Genomic DNA, 20,665 nt, shown 5'->3' with positions numbered 1-20,665 from the left:
GTCCCTAAGTGTTTTTATAACGACATGAGATGATTTTAAGTTAATATACATTCAGAAGATTCTGTGTAGGCCAGATTCTAGTAGTGCTGCCCTGCTTCTTTAAAAAATACTATACCAACTATAGCTGTTACCATAGCAACTGTAGAATCACCACAACAGATCAATTACTGTAGTAATTGTGTTACCATGGCAACTGTAGAATCATCACTGTTGTGTTGCCATAGCAACTGTAGAATCACTTACTCGATTACTATCGTTGTAGTTGTTACCATAGCAGCTGTAGAATCACCACATCAAATCGGTTTCTATAGTAATTGTTACCATAGCAACTGTAAAAACACCACAAATCAGTTACTATAGCAACTGTAGAATCACCACAGCAGATCAGTTACTATAGTTGTAGTTGTTACCATAGCAACTGTTGAATCACCACAACAGATCAGTTTCTATAGTAATTTTGTTACCATAGCAACTGTCAATCCCCACAACAAATCTGTTACTATAGTCGTGTTACCATAGCAACTGTATAATCACCACTGTTACCATAGCAACTGTAGAATCAGCACAACAGATCAATGATTGTAGTTGTTGTTACCATAGCAACTGTAAAATCACCACAGCAGATCAATTACTGTAGTTGTGTTACCATAGCAACTGTAGAATCATCACTGTTGTGTTACCATAGCAACTGTACAATCACCACAACAAATCAGTTACTGTAGTTGTGTTCCCATAGCAACTGTAAAATCACCACAGCAGATCAATTACTGTAGTTGTAGTGTTACCATAGCAACTATAGAATCACCACAACCAATTAATTACTATAGTTGTTGTTACCATAGCAACTGTAAAATCACCACAGTAGATCAATTACTGTAGTTGTGTTCCCATAGCAACTGTAGAATCACCACAGCAGATTATCTAAAGTACTATACAGTAATGTGGTGTAAAAGTGTACAGTATTCACTATACAGCACTACAGTAAGTGCAGCCTCATCTGTGTGTTCCTATATGAGCGCTCATCAGTGTAAGTGTGTTTCCTCCTCTGTTAATGTGATTTAATAACTCATCTCCTGCGGGACCCTCATTCAGAGCATCAGGGATTCTCCAGAGTCTCCTGCTGTCGTATATAAGCTCATCAGACCTGATCTGCTCCTCAAACACACACACACACGCTGAACGGCAGGCATGGATGCGGGTGTGTGGTTCATGTTGGTGGGTGTTCTGCTGGTCATGGCTGATCAGAGTCGGTCCATTACTCAAGATGAAGCGCTGGAGCAGAACAAACGGCTGCTGGAGGAGGACGAGGAGCAGGACAACATGCTGGAGAGACCAGGAGCCGCGGTGAGACACACACACACACACACAGTGCACAAAACATTAACACTCACTGAAATAGAGCTTTTCCCAGAGATGGGTTGCAGCTGGAAGGGCATCCGCTGTGTAAAACATTTGCTGGAATAGTTGGCGGTTCATTCCGCTGTGGTGAACCCTGATTAATAAAGCGACTCAGCTGAAAAGAAAATGAATGAATAAAATAGAGCTTTTACCAACAAAAGGCACTGCTGGACGCTGGATTCTGATTGGCTGATACTCACGCTCAGGTGTTTGGTTATTGTCAGATAAAGGCTCAGCTAAAGTAGTTCCGGCAGCTTTAGAGCAGAATAATGCGCTCCGGGCTGAGTTATTAGTAAACTCTTTCAAACTGAATTAATATACTGTTAGTAAAAGAGCATGCAGTTAATCAGTGTTACTTTTATAAGCAATAAAATACAGCACTAACTGAAATAAAATAGTCCTGCTTCATTAAAAAAACAACTAAACAAATAAAACTTGATATTAAAATAAAAATAATATCATAATAAAAAGAGATCTGTGTGATGTTACAATAACACAGACACGTCGCCAGTTATTCCGTACATAACTCATCCTTTTTGGTGATTGTGAACATTGTGTTGGTAATTAAACAAACCATATTAAACGTATAAGACATCCTGACTTTACTCGCATTCAACTGGCTTTAAAAACTGGTATTAAAATAAATGTAAATAGTTTCTAAAATTCAATATTCATTCATATTCTTTTCGGCTTAGTCCCTTTATTATTAGTCTGGCGTCACCACAGAGGAATGAACCTCCAACTTATCCAGCACGTTTGTACCCAGCGGATGCCCTTTCAGCCATCTCTGGCAAATGAATTTAATATCATGATAAATTCACATAAAAAGATGAACTAATCATGACTTTTACACTCATGAACTCATGAAATTCTTCATCTTAAAGGGACAGTTCTGCACAAAAACCACAGATATCCTCAACATTTACTCAGGTGGTTTTAAACTTTGATGAGTTTCTTTCTTCTGTCAAACGCAAATGAAGATACTCTGAAGAATGCTGCAGAGAAACTGACATTTACTTCAGTAGCAGGAACAAAACTGTTTTCCCAGCATTCTTCAGAGTATCTTCCTTTGTGTTGAACAGAAGAAAGAGACTCACTCTGAGTTATAACAGGTGGAGGATGAGGAAATGATGACGGAATACACATTTCTGTGTGAACTGACCCTTTAATCGTATTGAGATGCAGCTTAAATCCAACAGCAGCTTCATACATACATTCATTCATTCATACATTCATTCATTTATTTTCTTTTGAGCTAAGTCCCTTTATTAATCTGAGGTCACCACAGTGGAATGAACCGCCAACTTATCCAGCACATGTTTTGTGCAGCAGATGCCCTTCCAGCTGCAACCCATCACTGGGAAACCAGCAGCTTGAGAATATTCAAATGTTTGAGGTGTGAGCGATGCTGATGCTTGTGTGTGTGTGTGTGTGTGTGTGTGTGTGTGTGTGTGTGTGTGTGTGTGTGTGTTGAGCAGCAGATGAATGGTCTTCTGGAGGATCGTCTGCTGGTGGAGATGCTGCGCTCCTTACTGCACGGCTCTCAGAGATACGAGCGCAACCCTTCAGTGCTGCACCAGCCTCAGCGGTGGGTCACACACACACACACACACACACACACACAGGGCCGGATTTAACCAACAAGCAAGGAAAGTGGCTGCTTAGGGTCCCAGGATATCTGAGGGCCTCCAAATAAAACCCTAGGAGTACAAATTCATTCATTTTCTTTCATCTTAGTCCCTTTATTTATCAGGGGTCACCACAGCTGAATGAACCGCCAACTTATCAAGCATATGTTTTGCGGAACAGATGCCCTCCAGCTGCAACCCATCACTGGGAAACACCCATACATCGAATGTCATTGTTTACCCTCCCTTTAGTTCTTCCCTTTCTGTTCCTCTGCATAAGAAGATATTTTGAAGAATGCTGGAAACCTGTCACTATTGACTTCTACAGCAGACATAACTAATCGTCCAGAAGCTCATGCATGTTCAGAACTGTTAGAGGGAGAATAATAGTGAGTAAATGGCAGTGAGAGTAACTATCATTCACAGGTTAGTGAGTAAATGACCTGTTTCCTGCAGTCAGTGGGTCTCCTCTCGGCCTCTACAGTGCAGGGTGAGGTGGGGAACCAGCAGGCCTCAGTAATAGAACAGAAGCAGTCCTGAGACAGACCCGCGGGCCACAGCAGTGGATGTTTCTCATTTCAGCTGATGTTATAGCCGTGTACAGCAGTGAGTGTGGATCTTCCGTCTGCTGCTGTCTGTGAGTGTGTTCTGGGTTTACTCCTGCAGGTTTGGTCGTGGAGCGCGCAGTGGTTTGTCCACAGAGGAGCGAATACAGTCCCGGGACTGGGAGACGGTGCCCGGACAGATCTGGAGCATGGCTGTACCGCAGAGATTCGGCAAAAAATAACGCAAACCCGACAGAGAAACGTCAGAGATGTCTGTGGAGTGATGCATACACACAATTACTGCATCCAGAATCATATCTGTGAGCGTGTCATTAAAGCATTTATATTGGTAAAGATGTGATTATTAATCCCCCTGTGAAATGAACAGAGTTTTAAATGTCTCCCAGTCACAGCAACATATCTAATGCTGTTTACCATTTTTTCTTCTGGATAAATTATTTCACTTAGTTTGACTGGAATAAAAGCCTGTTTCTGTTTGCCTACTGAGAAAATCAACGATGTCAGTCGACTTGCCTAGTTCAGCCTGCACATTAAGCTGAACACCAGTGTCTTGAAGAATATCTAGTCTAATATTATGGGCTGTCATCATGGTGAAGAGGAAACACATCAGTTATTAGACATGAGTTATTAACACTGTTATGATTAGGAATATTTAAGCAGCATTCCTCCATTAAACAGCACTCGGGGAATATTTCAAAACAATCACAGTTTCACAGGAGAGCGAGAGACTCTTCATCTGCATCTCAGCGTAATCACTCAGCATGTTGCATCTCATCTGTGATCGTCAATAAACCCATACAACAGTGATATGAAGCGTAGTGATGATGTTTTATAAGCTGTGTGTGCGTGTGTGCGTGTGTGTTGTGTTGTGTGTGTAAATAAATGCTCAGCTTCTGAAGCTTCTTGTTTGTTTTATGTACAGTCTTGCTTGGTTGAGCTTTTGATTTACCGGTGTTGAACTCAGCTCCTGAAGGGCCGCAGCTCTGCACAGGTTTGGCGCAGCCCTAATTAAACACCCTTCAGGCAGGTGAGCGTACTGAAGCTGGGCTGGAACTAAACTGTGCAGGGCTGTGATCCTCCAGGAGTTTGACACCGCTGATTTAAAGGGCACCTATTGTGTGAACATGATCGTATGCAGGGTTTAACCACAGTAGTGTGTGGATCAGAACTGTGTGAATATCTTCATTTGCCTCCAATGATAAGGATAGATTAATTGTATTCATTATGATCAGATATAATAAATCAGTCTGGAGACACACTTGATTAACATTTTCCCTTTGTACGTGTCATTACCCTAGTGAAGCCTTTAAATGTGACTTTAAGCTGAACACTAGTGTCTTGAAGAATATCTAGAGTAATATTATGTGCTGTCATCATGCTGAAGAGAAAATAAAGTTCATCGCTGTTAGTAATCAGTCATTAAAACCATTTAAAATGTGTTGAAAATGACGTCAGTGGCGCTGTGTGCGCTGCTCCTCGTCCAGCACTAGGTGGCGTGTTTCATCCACTGATGTCAGACTGAGTCAGTGACCGCTGGGTGGCGCAGGCTTACTTTACACAGACTTCATTAAGTGAGTTGTGTACAGAAATGAAAATCCCTCAGTCTTGCTATTCCGTATAGAAATGATGTATTTCTTCTACAACGCAGCTCTGCACAGTTTACTTCCACACCTGATCACACTAATTGAGTTTATTAGGCTCGTTTAATACCTACAGAGAGCAGGGCAGGAACTAAACTGTGCTGGGCTGAGGCCCTCCAGGAACTGAGTTGACACCCCTGAACTACATGAAGATATTAAGCATGAGCCGTTTACTCTGCTAACATTATTACTATCTGCTCATAACCCTCATGAAAAACACTGCAGGCATTTATAGTAGGTATACTGTAGTAAAGACATTTAATTGATCTGTTGTGGTGATTCTACAGTTGCTATGGTAACACAACAACTATGATAATGTAAACAAATGAGCCAGTACTGTAGCTTTCTACAACTATAGGGTATATTATACTGCACTACACCACAGTTGACTGTAGTAAACACTAAAGTACACTACAGTATTTATTATCACTCTAGTAAACACTATGCTGGAGCATTGATTAACAAAGAGACACTACAATATAATACACTTTACTATCGTGTGGTTTGAAAACACTACAGTATTTAATAGACTTTAGAGCAGTGGTGCTCAAACTTTTTTCACCAAATACCACCTCAGAAAACAATAGTCTCTCCAGGTACCACCATGATGACCAGTATAGAAATAAAGCAGTGTAGTAGGCCAAATCAAGCAGCTCCAGCACTGCACAGTTCAAAAACGAGACAGAGTCATATTCATGTTAATACAATTTTTAATAAATTATGACATATACGTTGCATGTACATGTGACATATTTGTAAAACTTTTGAAAATCTAAATATTAACTTGTATGTAGACAGGGGAACCGGTTTTTCTCAGAGGATCTCAAGCTGACAATATTATATGTTATATATATAATATATAATGTATATTCCATACAAAATATGAAGCTGATCGGTCAGTTCTTGTTACGTGACTCGCGGTGCGGCATTCTGAAAAGATGTTTTAACTGGGCACACCTGGAATACGAAAGTGCATCATGCTGCTTGCGTCTTCATTATAAATAACAAACTTGCATGTAGAAATGACACGATATGTGAACATTATCGTACACATCAAATGATTAAAATAGGATTCAATTTTCCATTCATTACTCAGTGATTCCTCCACGTACCACTAGATATAAGCCCCTGTACCAGTAGTGTACATGTACCACAGTTTGAGAACCACTGCTTTAGACAATACACTGTAGGTAAAAAATAAATAATAATAATTGTTATTATTACTGCTACTACTGCTAATAAATGAACTATTACCATAGTGGTTTTTGCATTACAACTCATTTCTAAAATGTTGTTTACATCTGCAAATAAGTCAAAATGTGCAAACATCTGAACAATGAAGGAAGTCAAAAATTCCTGTTTGATTATTTTACAGCTGATTTTCCATATGTCTCTTTTGCATCACTCTTTATAATTTAGAAAATACTGCAAAGAGATGGAAAATTTGCAAATAAACCAACAAAAAATATTTATTAAAACATTTATTGTGGAACAGAACTATAATATAGCTTTTAATCAGGCAAATAATGTCTATGGCTCAGTGCAAAATGTGTATAATTATATATGTGTAATGAGCATATAGTGTATAACTTGTGCAATAATAGTTTATTATGGTTTTATTTACAGACACAAATTCAAAACAAAAACTTAAAAGTGAATTTCATGTGCCTCAGTTTTATCTCACTTTTAAACATATTATAACTATTAAACCTGCTTATATATTTACATATTTTACATATTTATAACTTATAAAAAATCTCTAAATCAACAAAGTGCATGTAAGAGAAGTGTGTTCATCTAGTTTATAGCTTCATTTATAATGGGACAGAGTAGTTCACCAACTGAAAACGAACATTTCCTCAATAGTTCTTCGCTGTTTCTTTATTAGTGGCTGTAAACTTTAATGATTTCTTTCTTCTGTTGAACACAAATATAATAATGCTGGAAAAGCTGACTCCAATAGAACAGACATATCTTCCAGCATTCTTCAGAATATCTTCCTTTGTGTTGAACAGAAGACATAAACAGGTTTGATGAGGTGGAGGATGAGAAAATGATGGTGGGATTTACATTTGTGTGTGAACTGACCCTGAAAACTTTAAGGAAACAGTCCTGTTGTTTTTACTCTGAGTTATGTCTGGGCTATTCCTGTAGCAGGGCGCGTCTATACACTTCCTTTGACTTTCTGGTGTAGTTTCCTCATATTAATGACATAAACAAACACGAGGACACATGTATCATACTGATCACAACACACGTGTTGATCAATCTGGGAATTATCCGCCTCGTGTGCTCAGGGTTTGAGGCGGTGCAGTCTAGAAGGGATACAGCTGCGGTTACTCATACTTTTTATGACCCACCCTGTACAACAATAATTCATATTTTACATTACTGTGAGGGCTGGGGTAGGTGTAGAAGTTTGTAAATACAATTAATGGGTCATTTAATAAACAATACGAACTCAGTATACTACTGTTTACGTGAGGGTTGGGTTAGGCGTTAATAAAATACTATTTAATGGGTAGTTTAAAAAACAATATGATTCGTCTCGGTGTAATTACTGTTTTTACATTAATGTGAGGGTTAAGGTAGACGTTTATAAAATACAATTCTCGTTAACTTCATTTCTCGCCGCAGCTGTATCTCTTCTAGCAACAACCGGTGTCGCCATAGTTTGCGCGGAAGGAGAGGCGTGTCCTCGCGGCTGCTGACGTAAAGATCGCGAGATCTGCGGCCGCTGGTGCGATATAATCCCGGAGCGCCGCTCGCCCTCTCGTTCGTCCTCAGTGCAGGATAACGACGCACATCGCTCATTACGGCTGAGAAAACAGGCCAGAGACGGCATAACACTAACAACCGACCACCGGACAGCGATACCAACAGAACACACCCGCGATCTCGGAGGAAACTGAGGTGAGGCGCGTTCATTAGAGGTCGCGGCGCGTTTAATCATGCGGCTTTCTAACTGTTGACCTCTGAAGACTCCACAGATTAACTGTACATCTGCATTTATTTATGTTTTATATCTTATTAAAGGTAGAGAGAGTTCAGTAGAGGATACGATGGTCGTTTTTAATGTACATTTAGCAAATTTAGCTAAAACGCCTCAGGTTCCTGTCAGGTTTGCTAACGTTACGTCACGTGACGCAGAAATCATAACTCTTAACATTAGCCGGTAGGTTAAATTACTGTACTGTACTGTACTATATTGATTTGTAATGTAGCAGAGTAGTGAACTGTTAGTGTAACGTGAGGTTTAGTTTCCGTGTGTAAGTCAGCTGTTTCCCGGCAGGTGAGCTGACAGTATCGGTGAGTCACTGTCGGCGCTGTTCTCTGACTTCATCAGGAATTAATGAGGTCAAGTTGGTTTTATTTTCACACATTGGGTCATTTAATGCTCTCTATATTGTTTACCACTCTATTTTGAATATCGAGTCTGAAAGAGCATTTAAATATGAATTCTAAAACAACATTAGCACTGTTTAATTGACCGTGAATAATGCTGGAATGCACTTTGATGGTCATTGACTGCTGATATGATTCCCCTATTTAGAATTTGATAATACTTTTCTGAAATGAGATTGTGAAGGAGAAAGTCTGAATGTGCGAATATAAAAACAGTTTCTGCTGTTTTAACTCGTATGAGTATGGGATTGAGGGAAAGTTGGTTTTAAATTCACACATTTGGACATTCTCTTTAATAATTTAATATCAGAAAAGTGTTCTTTGCTCATTCTAAATGGTGAAATCATATAATCAGCCAATGGCTATCAGAGTACAGCATTGTTTACAGTCTGATCCTTACATCCAATTTTGACCTAACATTCAAAGTACCATGGTAAACAATATAGGGAGGGAACCACTGAATACATGTGAGAATATAAAACCAACTTGACCTCAATGAGTATCGATGATGATGATGATGATGATGATGAGGGCTGAGCTGAGAGCAGCTGTAAATCTGTGTGGAATGGGCTTACTGTGATTTGAGTTTGAGTGCTCACACACAGCTTTAAGGAGTATTAGTGTACTGTGTGTGTGTGTGTGTGTGTGTCTAATGTTGAGGCGGTAAAGTATGTTTTATATTCGCACATTAGTTTAACGTGTTGTTTATTACACTGCTTTACATATTTACATATTGGGTGTGAAATGGCATGTAAATATGACTTCATAACAACATTAGACGTGTTGGTTAATCTGCATTCATACAGCGTCTTCAAGAAGTCCCAGTGTCTGCAGGAGCCTACTGGAGGTCTGCAATCTGGAAGTTCTATCACAAGTCTGATTTGAGATAAAGCTGTTTTGTCTATAATGTGTTCTTAGGATGAGGGGAGATGGCTAAACCGAGCATGCAAATGAAGTGTTGTTGTCGGCAGGGTAAACTGCCTTTTCAGGTCTGATCTCATCATGTTCTGGAGACAGAAACCGCCTGACCAGTTGACCGAAAAGAGAAAACAAGTGACACAGCCGTGCTGTGAGACTGACACTTTGCATTACTATGGAATATAAATTTATATTCCCTCAATGGTAATGTGATTTACTGCTGTATAATCATTTATTTTTATTTTGTCTTAGTCAAAAACAACAACTTTTTTCCCCAATTAACACAATATATTACATTTTAGGAAACATTTATATTATTTTGGAACCGTAAACATGTCAGGCTACATAATTAAAATAAACCATTGACTTCTACAATCTTTTTTATCTTCAAAAATCTTCAAAACAGATTTCCTTACAACACATAAAAAAACTCTACATATACCTTAGAAACGGTATAAAAAACATTTGTGCGGTTTTAATACCGAGACTTTTCCAGACCGCAGTAAACCTTGTAACCGGTTATCATCTCATGCCTAGAATGCACACAGACTCTGAGGGAATTGTCACCGTAGGGCCCCAAATTAAGTAAATATGCTCATAAATCAGACAGAATGAAGTGTTTAGAGATGTAGAAGTGCAGAGTGTGTGCTGTGAGCGTTGAGTTTAGAGGGAGACGAGAGAATACACACACACTGTACAGAACAAACATCACTACAGCTGTACCGAGATATACGAACGTGTGTGTGTGTGTGTGTTTGTTTGTGTGTGTTTGTTTGTTTGTGTGTGTTTGTTTGTTTGTGTGTGTTTGTGTGTGTTTGTTTGTTTGTTTGTTTGTTTGTGTGTGTGTGTGTGTGTGTGTGTGTGTGTGTGTGTGTGTGTGTGTGTGTGTGTGTGTGTGTGTGTGTGTGTGTGTGTGTGTGTGTGTGTGTGTGTGTGTGTGTGTGTGTGTGTGTTTTGAACTCTCAGTACTGAGGTTGTGGCTCAGTTCCAGTCATGTGAAAGTGACAGTAACCCTTCACACCGGCCGGCTGTTAATCACCATGACAGTGCACTGTGTAATCAGTCAGTTGTAATTAACCTGCTCTCTGTTCTGTGTTTTCCAGACCTCACTGAACCGTCAGCTATGGACGCCATCATTCGCTGCCCATTCCTGTCCCGCGTCCCGCAGACGTTCCTCCAGCAAGCCAGGAAGTCTCTGGTGGCGTATGCGGTGAAGTGTCCTGTGATGATGGATCTGGCCTCCAGACCCCTGCTGCGCCCGCTCTGCTCCTCTAGCGCCAGCTTCCAGAAGGTGGAAGACTCCTCTGCGGCCGGACATGGTCAGTCACGTGCTGTTATAAGGGAAAAATTGTAGAAACGTCATTATTTAAATATAAAACTGCATGATAAGGCTGCGCAATATATGGTTTCAGCATCGATATCGTGATGTACGAGTCTGCAATAGCCACGTCACAGAATCTCCAATGTTGGGATTATAATTATTCAGAAAGCACCGTTCAGAGCATGTGATTTGGGGAGTTTAACAGTGAAAGAGTTTTATTTGGATGTGTTTTAAAGACCTGTGACTGTGTCATACATGCGTTCACCCCTCACAAATCTCGCATTTAAACTGATCTTGTCTACAGAATGCTTTACAGTAAAATATTTATGCAGATACATTGAATTAGTCTGTGCTGAAGCCAAATCTGGAGCCAAAAAAACAGCCTAAAAATTAGTATCCCAAATTGATATGTTCTTTTTTTGGCTAAATTTTACATGAAATCCAACCTGAAGTTTCACACAGAATTTTAAGACATTTTAAGAATCGATTTGATCAAGTAGTTTTTACCAGATGTCGTATTGGGCATACGAGAATAACACATGGTTTTTTGCTCCAAGGTGAAAACCCTACTCAGTGTTTGTATTGCAAAACTCATCTTACTGTAAAGCATATTTTACTGGACTGTCCTGCTTTTACTGATTCCAGAAGGACTTTTTATGAAATTAACTCTTTTAAGGACATTTTTGACAAAGTAACACCCGAAAAGATTTTAGAATTTTTATCATGTATTAACACAAAAAATCTTATTTAATTTATGTTTTATTTTGTTTGTTGATTTTTAAATTGTATATTTATTGTTGAAAGATTCCTGCCATGAAGATAGCCTTGGTTGCTGACATGGCACTAAATAAAAAATACATTACATTACATTTTGGCTAAATTTAGCGCACATTTAAATGCATTATCTTGATATTTTTAAAGATGTTCAATGACTAAAATATGACTTTAATCAATATGTTAAGTTTTGTTCAAATCTATGAATATATATTGTCGATATTCTTTAAGAGATGTATAAAATATTCCATTTCAAAATAGGGTAAACTCATTTATGCTGATGAATCTCCTCTTTTTTTTTTTATTTATTTATTTTTTATTCAGAAGCCAGTGATGCTCCTGCAGTGCCCGCTGGTCACCCTGCTCCTGCAGCCGGGCATGCCTCCGCCTCTAAATGCCCGTTTCTGGCAGCAGAGATGAGCCAGAAGAACAGCGGTGTGGTCCGGCAGGCCAGCATGGCTCTCCAGGAGGATGTTTCTGAAGTTCGCACCGTGCAGAAAGGTTTGAGGAGCTGCTTTAACCCCTGAACTGTCACTGCCCGATAGCAGGATGCTTCAGTGTACTGCACTATACTGCAATGAACTCCTAATCTAATCATGACAGGCTATATATCGTTGGAAAGGTCTAAGTCTTCTGAATACATGTTTTTAGCTAGAGTAAGAGAGCACAATCCATTTACTCTTCAACCTATGGGACTGTTTACAGTTGCATTTTAAACCATAATATTATATTCTAAACGTAAAGAAATTGTGTCATTTAAAAGGCTAAAATTCCTTGTTTTCAGATGTTTTGAGAGGCTAAATTGATATCAGGGACCACCAAACTGCACACACTACATTAGAATCTTATGTCTAGTTTACAAATATAGTCAAAAGTATGAAATAATGCAGCTTATAATCCTGAAAACATGCACAGAAATAGGGGAGGCGCTAATATAGAGTCACCAATGAAAACTGTGGTGACCTGTTGGTCATATCTGCTACTGACCAAACTAAATACTGAAATTTCATTTATTTTTTTTAAAGCTTGATTGTTTTACATTAAAGCATTGCTATTTGCTGTCAGTAATTACAGCTTTAAATAATGAATATTGCATTATTTAGTATGCTATTGCATGTCACTAGCCGCATTTCCACTATCGGGCCAGTGCGAGCCAGGGCTTTAATCGGGCCGGGCCGGGCCAATAGCCCGGGAGGTTGAGAAATGAGGCCGAAATCATGTCGCGTTTCCACTGACGGGCTAATAGCTCACAGCGCGTCACGCAAACACCGCCCACAGAACGTCCCCGAATCAAACGTCACACAACCCGCCCACTTCAGATAAAGCACACCATGGAATCATCACGAAACGAAACCATTAAAATGAAGACAACCGAAACAAACAAATGACACGTTACTGTACAGCAGTACATGAAATGTCTATACGCACAGACCTGTGTATTTCCATTCATTACATTTGTTTACTCGCCGACCAACTGGCATTGTTCATCGACTGCTCTCGCCAAACGCAGGGACCCATCACAGAGAGCGCACACATCCATAATATAAAGCCACAGAAATGGCTTATGACTCGATATGGCATGTATTTTATAACATCCTCGTTTTGATAGAAGTCGTGTTAAGTGTTTGAGCATAAGAGCGAGTAGTCTTATAAAATATAGCCATATTTGTTGCGCTCGGCAGCTATTCACTAAAGCTCTTTATTTAAAGTTTCATTTATAAATTTAACCACTTCATATTAAAACATAAACAGTTGTTTGAGTATATAGAACACATTTTGTGTGTGGGCTTTCCCCCAATGCGTTTAAAGCAGCGAGCGCTGCGCAGGACTGGGTGACAGAAAAAAAGGTATAGGCTTCTGCTTTCACTCACCCAGATAATGCTCTGTTTGCACGATTTGAATAATATCATCGCATCCAAATACTTTATAAATAATATTTCAAACCTTCTCCGGTGTTAATTGTTTTTATAAAATATCGAAAATCTTTTTTTTTTCAGACAGGTCTTTGTAAAATGTAAGCTATAGGCTATACTATATGTGGCTTTAAAACGGTTCGATTTATGTATTGTATATAGGCTACCTACATATAGCTAGCTTTTGTTTATTTTATATTGGTTTATTTATTTAATGTGATTTTATATTTATCCGATATTTGTAATTCTTTAAATTATATTTCATTAAAGCTTAGGCTATTTTATCAAGATATGACACTATATTGTTTAAAGTCTACGAAAGTGGGCACGTATTTTGTTAAGTTTTATGTCCTTCTGTTGTATTTATATTGTGTATTATCTCCAAAATAAATAAAGAAAAAAGCCGCTCGCGGCATAACAGAGCTGTGAAGGAGCGCTTTTGCCCGGTCTCACACACACATACAGGCATTAAACGCGCACAAACAAACATTTTAAACTTGACAAAAACTCTCGTAAACCTTTACTGTCTGCTGTGTCTTTATGGTGTAAAGCTTATTATGCGTTATTGAAACATAAAGGAGGACGCAGCAAAAAACGTCACTATAAATTAAAACTACTTTATTATTTTATGCAGCAGCCTTACATTTAAAAGGGAAACATAAGGGTGATCCTACGCAAAAAGACCCCAGACTATAAGGCTAGATGTTTTCTTTCCCTTATTTCTTTATTTGTTTGGCGCATGTACTCATGTGCGATCGGAAAACTGTGCCCGCCTCTTCTTTCACTCCGCCCCGAAGCCCCAGCTGGCCCTCCTTGGCCCAAGGTATTCGGCGGGCCGAAAAAGGCCGGCCGCTGGCCCCAAGAAAGCCCCGCTTTGGCCCGATTAGGCCCCGGAAGTGACAGTGGAAACCCCACTGGCCTTGGCTCGCCCTGGCTCGCTCGCTTTAGGCGCGATAGTGGAAACGCGGCTACTGTTTTCTTCAATATTCAACATGTATAATGTGTAGTGTTTAGTCAGTTTACATGGTTTGGTGTGTATGCAGATATTGTATAGGGATTGCTCAAAATGGCACAGGGGTAAATGTAGTATTTATTAGCATGAACTGCTGTATTTCTCTGCTGTGGGTTGCTTTTAATCTCTTGGACTGATTGTCTGTCCAGACGTCTCTGCATCGGCGCTCACTCCTCTGAAGGACGGCATGAATGGAGGAAACCTGATGAAGAAGCTGATGAAGCAGCGTCCCGCTCACGTCTCTCACCTGCTGCAGGACAACATGCCCAAAAGTGCGTCTGTTCGCCCTCTCTGAGGCCCAACTAATGCTGTTGAAGTCATGTGTTATGCACTAATGCGTTTCAGTGTTAGAAGGCACAACTTCTGCTGTTAGTGAATGTCGTTAGCAAGCGTAATAGTTTAATGAAAATACACAAAATGAGAGTAAAGCTCATTCTTCAGTTAATTTTTCCCCTCTACATCAGAGCTAGATTGTGCCCTACTAAGCAAAATAATCTGCCAGTGGAGTAAGCAAAATAATGTCATTTCAAAGCAGAATAAAAGCACCCCATTGGCAGATTATTCAGCTTGTTTTAAGCTCAACTCACTTAATTTTGACTCCTTATTTCTAAAAACAAGACCATATTTAGAGTAGATATTTAGAGTAAAAACAAGACAAAAGCAGCAAGAAAAGCAGTGCATTTGACACACACGGTTGTTCTCTTTCAGATGTGTCCAGCTTTCGTTATGATGAGTTCTTTGAGAAGAAGATCGAGGAGAAGAAGAGCGATCATACGTACCGCGTCTTTAAAACGGTGAACCGCAGAGCCACAGAGTTCCCCATGGCGGACGACTACACCGAGTCTTTATCCTTCAAGAGGAACGTGTCTGTGTGGTGCAGTAATGACTATCTGGGCATGAGCCGCCACCCGCGCGTCGTCCAGACCATCATGTGAGTCAAATCCGGCTTTATTGTCTGTCTTCTACATGTGTGGACATACAGGAGAACTAGATGTGGGGTCTCACAGGAGCACACTGCCACACTAATAAACAGAATCATAATCTAACTACTCAACCATGCATATCTAGTCATTAGTCATATATTGTTCATTTAATTGCAGTGTTTACATTCTGCTTCTTCAGATTCTGTACGTTCAGACTGCAGTAAATGCTGACCGTTGTCTCTGTTTTGCTCTTGACAGGGACACTTTAGGAAAGCATGGCTCTGGAGCCGGAGGGACCAGGAATATTTCGGGCACCAGTAAGTTTCATGTGGATCTGGAGCACGAGCTGGCGGATCTCCACGGGAAAGACGCCGCTCTGCTCTTCACCTCCTGCTTTGTGGCTAATGACTCTACGCTCTTCACCCTCGCCAAGATGATGCCGGGTCAGTGCTGTACACCTTTATATACATCTTCAGTATTATACACAGCTTTTAATTAGAGTATTTTTGTAGAAATTAATGCAAATAAAAGGGTTATTTTTGTTGTGAAGTGCTTTAAAATACACAGCATAGAATTTGTTATCTGAAAAAGGATGCATGATACAGCTGAAGTTTTTTTTTTTTTTTCTTCCTTAAATATTTCCCAAATGATGTTTCTCAGATTGAGGAAATGTTGACAGTATGTCTGATAATATTTGTTCTTCTGGAGAAAGTCTTATTTGTTTTATTTCAGCTAGAATAAAAGCAGTTTTTAATTTTTTTATAACCTGTTTAAGGTCAATATTATTAGCCCCTTTAGGCTATGTATTTTTTCAATAGTTTATAGAACAAACCACTGTTATACAATAACTTACCTAATTACCCTAACCTGCCTCATTAACCTGAAGTGTCTTGAAGAATATCTAGTCTCATATTATGTGCTGTCATCATGGAGAAGATAAAATAAATCAGTCATTAACACTATTATGATTAGAAATGTGTTGAAAAAAATCTGCTCTCCGTTAAACAGAAATTGGGTAAAAAATAAACAGGGAACTAATAATTCTGACGTCAACTGTATATCTGACGCAACACTGAAATGCTTTTCTTAGAGTTTTTGTCTTGTTTCTACTTCCAATATGTAAACATTCTTAAAGCAAGAAGCACTTTCTAGACCAGCAAAGATCATAGTCTTGTGGTCAGAAATAAGAAGTTCAAATGAACACCTTAAAATAATCTTGTTTTTGGTTTGAAATCAGATTATTTTGCGTGCACCACTGGCAGATTATTGAGAAACTCACTAAATCCTTACTCGTTATATCTGAATGCAAGTGATTATTTACTCGTCTAGAAAATGCTTCTTGATTTCACTGTACAGTTTCACTTTCACTGTAAATGAAGTACTGTCAGGTTGTATTTTAATGCATAATGAGTCATGATTGGAGTCAGACAGAATCTGCGGGATATTTGAGCTATTTCTGTGCAGAATTTTGTAAATAATCTGTGGAATTATGCTGAATTATTTTAGGAGTATTGCAACTAAAAACTTAATCTGTGAAATTCAAAAATAAAATCTTTTTAACTTGATGTTTACTATGCACATGCAATAAGATCAACTTTAATTGATGAACAAAGCAAGAGTCTTGTATAATATCTCTACTAAAAGACAAGAAAAATATAAGTTTACCAACTGCACTGTAAATAAATCATATAAGCATTTTCATATTTGTCAATAATATTACTGAATTATTCAAAAAAACTGAATAAATGTTAATTTACACACAATTACACAAGTAAATAAACTCAGCGGAGATCTTCACACGCAGATTCTGTGTGGGCCTAGTCATGATGTATGCATATGATATTTAGATCGTCAAGATAAGTTCAGATTTAACCAAAAAAGGTATTAAATATGTGTTGAAGATGGATATTTAAACATTAATACACGAGTTTAAATGATTTAACAGATGTATACTATTTTAGTTGGAAAACAGAGTATGAAATGCTGTAATAACAAGTGTATTACTCTGTTAGTTAAAGCGTAATGTGGAATAAGCTAGTGGTTTCTTATCTCTCTCTCTCTTTCTGTGTGTGTGTGTGTGTGTGGGTTCGCTCGCTCGCTCAGGTTGTGAGATCTATTCAGACGCAGGCAATCACGCCTCAATGATTCAGGGCATCAGGAACAGCGGCGCCAAGAAGTTTATCTTCCGTCACAACGACGCCAAACATCTACGAGAGCTTCTGGAGAAATCCGATCCGTCCACTCCCAAGATTGTGGCCTTTGAGACGGTGCACTCCATGGACGGTCAGTGAGACGCAGAGAAAAACACCTCCATTTACTACAGGAGAACAAATGCCACAGTGCTTCACACTCCTCACAGCAGTGTCTGAGCAGAAGCTGAGGCTTGTGTTGTCTTTAGTTTCTCGTTGACACTCTGATCTGCTCACTGATGATTTGTGCTGTGTTTGTATGTAAAGCTGACTCTCGTGTGTGTGTGTGTGTGTGTGTGTGTGTGTGTGTGTGTGTGTGTGTGTGTGTGTGTGTGTGTGTGTGTACAGGCGCAGTGTGTCCACTGGAGCAGCTGTGTGATGTGGCTCATGAGTTCGGCGCGGTCACCTTCGTGGATGAGGTGCATGCGGTGGGTCTGTACGGGCCCCGCGGTGGCGGCATCGGCGATCGGGACTCGGTCATGCACAAGATGGACATCATCTCGGGCACTCTGGGTCAGTCTGAGCTCCTCACTGTTGCTCGGCAACCAGCGCTGTTGTTTTCCTCATTCAGTTTCCCTCAAGACTCTCAGTGGTGTTTTCAGTGACCCAGCGGACACACACACACACACACACACACACACACACACACACACACACACACACACACACACACACACACACACACACACACACACACACACAGATGCTCATTCACTGTGCTGTAATCTGAGCTCAGTATCTGATAATGAGCAGAGTAAACTCAATCAGCAGATCACAGAGCAGCAGCAGCAGAGGCTTGACCAGGCGGCTCTGTGTCTGCGCTACAGTGAGAATGGGATTATTAATAGTAATAGTGTACTATATTAATAATGATGATGATGATAATAATACTATATTCTGTCTATATTTATGCATCTACACACACACATATGCATGCATATACTGATTTTGTGTTTTATACAGATATATAATAACTATATAACACACACACACACACACACACACGTCTCATGTCGAACACCTTTATTTTGGATGTGAGTTATTGTGGTTAGTCTTCGTCCAGCATGGTGTTGTTGTGCTTTATGTACCTTCATTCTGCTTCTGCATGTCATCTTGATGGTCCGTCAGCAGGTAGAGAGTCAGTGTGGTGTGTGTTCTGACCCGTGTGTGTGTGTGTGTGTGTCCTCAGGCAAGGCGTTCGGCTGTGTGGGCGGGTACATCGCCAGCACACACGCGCTGGTGGACACGGTGCGCTCGTACGCGGCCGGCTTCATCTTCACCACGTCTCTGCCGCCGATGCTGCTGTCGGGCGCGCGTCAGTCTGTGCAGATCCTGAAGAGCGAAGAGGGACGAACGCTGCGCAGGAAACACCAGCGCAACGTCACACTGCTGCGCCAGATGCTGATGGACAGCGGCCTGCCCGTCATACACTGCCCCAGCCACATCATCCCCGTGCGGGTGCGTACACACTCATTCAGACACGCCCATGATCTCGCACAAACACACACACACACACACACACACACACTCACTCATGCTGTGTGTGTGTGTGTGGTCCTCAGGTTGCGGATGCGGAGAAGAACACGGAGGTGTGTGACATCATGATGAGCCGCTACAACATCTACGTTCAGGCCATCAACTACCCGACGGTGGCGCGAGGAGAAGAGCTGCTGCGCATCGCCCCGACACCACACCACACACCCCAGATGATGAAATACTTTGTGGGTGAGTACACACACTCACACACATACACACATACACACACACACACACACACACACACACACACACAGGGCTTGTCGAGTGCAGCTGTGGTCAGTGTAGTGCTGTAGCTGCTCTCCTCCTGCTGTTATTGTCAAATCTAGAAGCTGTAAGTAAGTGTGGTGTGCTTATGTGTGTGTGTGTGTGTGTGTTTCAGACAAGCTGACGCAGACGTGGACAGAGGTGGGTCTGCCGCTGAAGCCTCACTCCTCCGCCGAGTGTAACTTCTGCCGTCAGCCGCTGCACTTCGAGATCATGAGCGAGAGGGAGAAATCCTACTTCAGCGGCCTCAGCCAGCCCATATCGGCCTGCGGATAACACACACACACACACACAGCGCTCTGTGTGCTCTTAATCTACAGTCTGAGGTCTTTTATATTTAAGATGTTTATTGTAGGCCAGTCACATGTCCATTCCTGTGTGATCAGCATTATGTGTCTGCTCGTCAGTTTTAATAAACTAATGACACACACACACACACACACACGCGGCTCTGAGTGTTTATTGTGGTTGTGTGTGACCTATTTCCTCTCTGAGAGAGAAAGTGGACGGTGCTCATAACAGACACACTGACCTACATCACAGATGACCTGCAGATGACGGAGACCACACCAGGTGTGTGCGTATATGTGTGCGTACGTCTGTGTGTCTGTTTCTTTTTCTATATGTTTGTTCCTCTTTCTTTGTGTGTATGTGTGTGTGTGTGTGTGTGTGTGTGTGTGTGTTTACGTAATTTGTGTCTCTAATAATCTATTTCCCCCACACATTCTCCTTTTCCATATATGGTAAAGCAACTTCAGAGTTTCCTAAACAGGAGTCAGCTGATTTGCATATTTAAATAGCTTTAGTTTCACATTAGTGCTGATGAACACTGCAGGTTATAGACTTTATCTTCACTCATGTTATGCTTTGGCATTATTTTTTACCTGTATGGAAATCTGATAAATGAACATGCATTGAATGCAATTAATTTACATATATATATATATATATACACAGTTGAAGTCAGAATTATTCGCCCCCCTTTGATTTATTTATTTAGTTTTATATTTCCCAAATAATGTTGAACAGATTGAGGAAATGTTGACAGTGTGTCTGATAATATTTTTTCTTCTGAAAAAAGACTTAATTTGTTTTATTTTTGGCTAAAATAAAAGCTGTTTTTAATTTTTTAAAACCCATTTTAAGGTCAATATTATTAGCCCCTTTAAGCTATA

General features: G+C 40.1%; 3 protein-coding genes across 8 annotated transcripts in view; all 3 read left to right on the top strand.

Moving 5' to 3' along the window:
• Window positions 1-20,665, top strand: part of poc1a (POC1 centriolar protein A) — a 521,349-nt gene that overhangs the window by 459,360 nt on the left and 41,324 nt on the right. The window lies entirely within an intron of this gene.
• On the top strand, window positions 125-4,399 carry npffl (neuropeptide FF-amide peptide precursor like). 4 transcript variants are annotated; one of them, XM_087271909.1, is made up of 5 exons: window positions 125-301; window positions 352-459; window positions 506-1,344; window positions 2,877-2,986; window positions 3,693-4,399. In XM_087271909.1, the coding sequence occupies exons 3-5, from the start codon at window positions 1,189-1,191 to the stop codon at window positions 3,811-3,813; spliced, it is 387 nt and encodes a 128-aa protein (XP_087128035.1). In that variant the 5' UTR covers window positions 125-301; window positions 352-459; window positions 506-1,188; the 3' UTR covers window positions 3,814-4,399. The 4 variants fall into 4 exon arrangements, with proteins under 4 accessions (XP_087128035.1, XP_087128034.1, XP_087128036.1 ...); XM_087271908.1 differs by having other exon boundaries at window positions 230-459; window positions 506-778; window positions 880-1,344; XM_087271910.2 differs by lacking the exons at window positions 125-301; window positions 352-459 and having other exon boundaries at window positions 590-724; window positions 880-1,344.
• Window positions 8,008-19,932, top strand: alas1 (5'-aminolevulinate synthase 1). Of its 3 annotated transcripts, none has more exons than XR_015502074.1 (11): window positions 8,008-8,145; window positions 10,659-10,874; window positions 11,975-12,151; window positions 14,725-14,847; window positions 15,284-15,506; window positions 15,757-16,486; window positions 16,553-17,781; window positions 18,036-18,200; window positions 18,877-19,145; window positions 19,250-19,412; window positions 19,606-19,932. XR_015502074.1 is itself a non-coding variant. In XM_087272791.1 (11 exons), the coding sequence occupies exons 5-11, from the start codon at window positions 15,397-15,399 to the stop codon at window positions 19,764-19,766; spliced, it is 1,233 nt and encodes a 410-aa protein (XP_087128917.1). In that variant the 5' UTR covers window positions 8,008-8,145; window positions 10,659-10,874; window positions 11,975-12,151; window positions 14,725-15,048; window positions 15,133-15,396; the 3' UTR covers window positions 19,767-19,932.

Source organism: Danio rerio, chromosome 11, assembly GCF_052040795.2.
Source record: "Danio rerio strain M-AB ecotype USA chromosome 11, GRCz13ab, whole genome shotgun sequence".
Classification (NCBI taxonomy): domain Eukaryota; kingdom Metazoa; phylum Chordata; class Actinopteri; order Cypriniformes; family Danionidae; genus Danio; species Danio rerio.
Note: the sequence above shows the minus strand (reverse complement) of the source record. Positions and strands in the feature narration are given on the sequence as shown.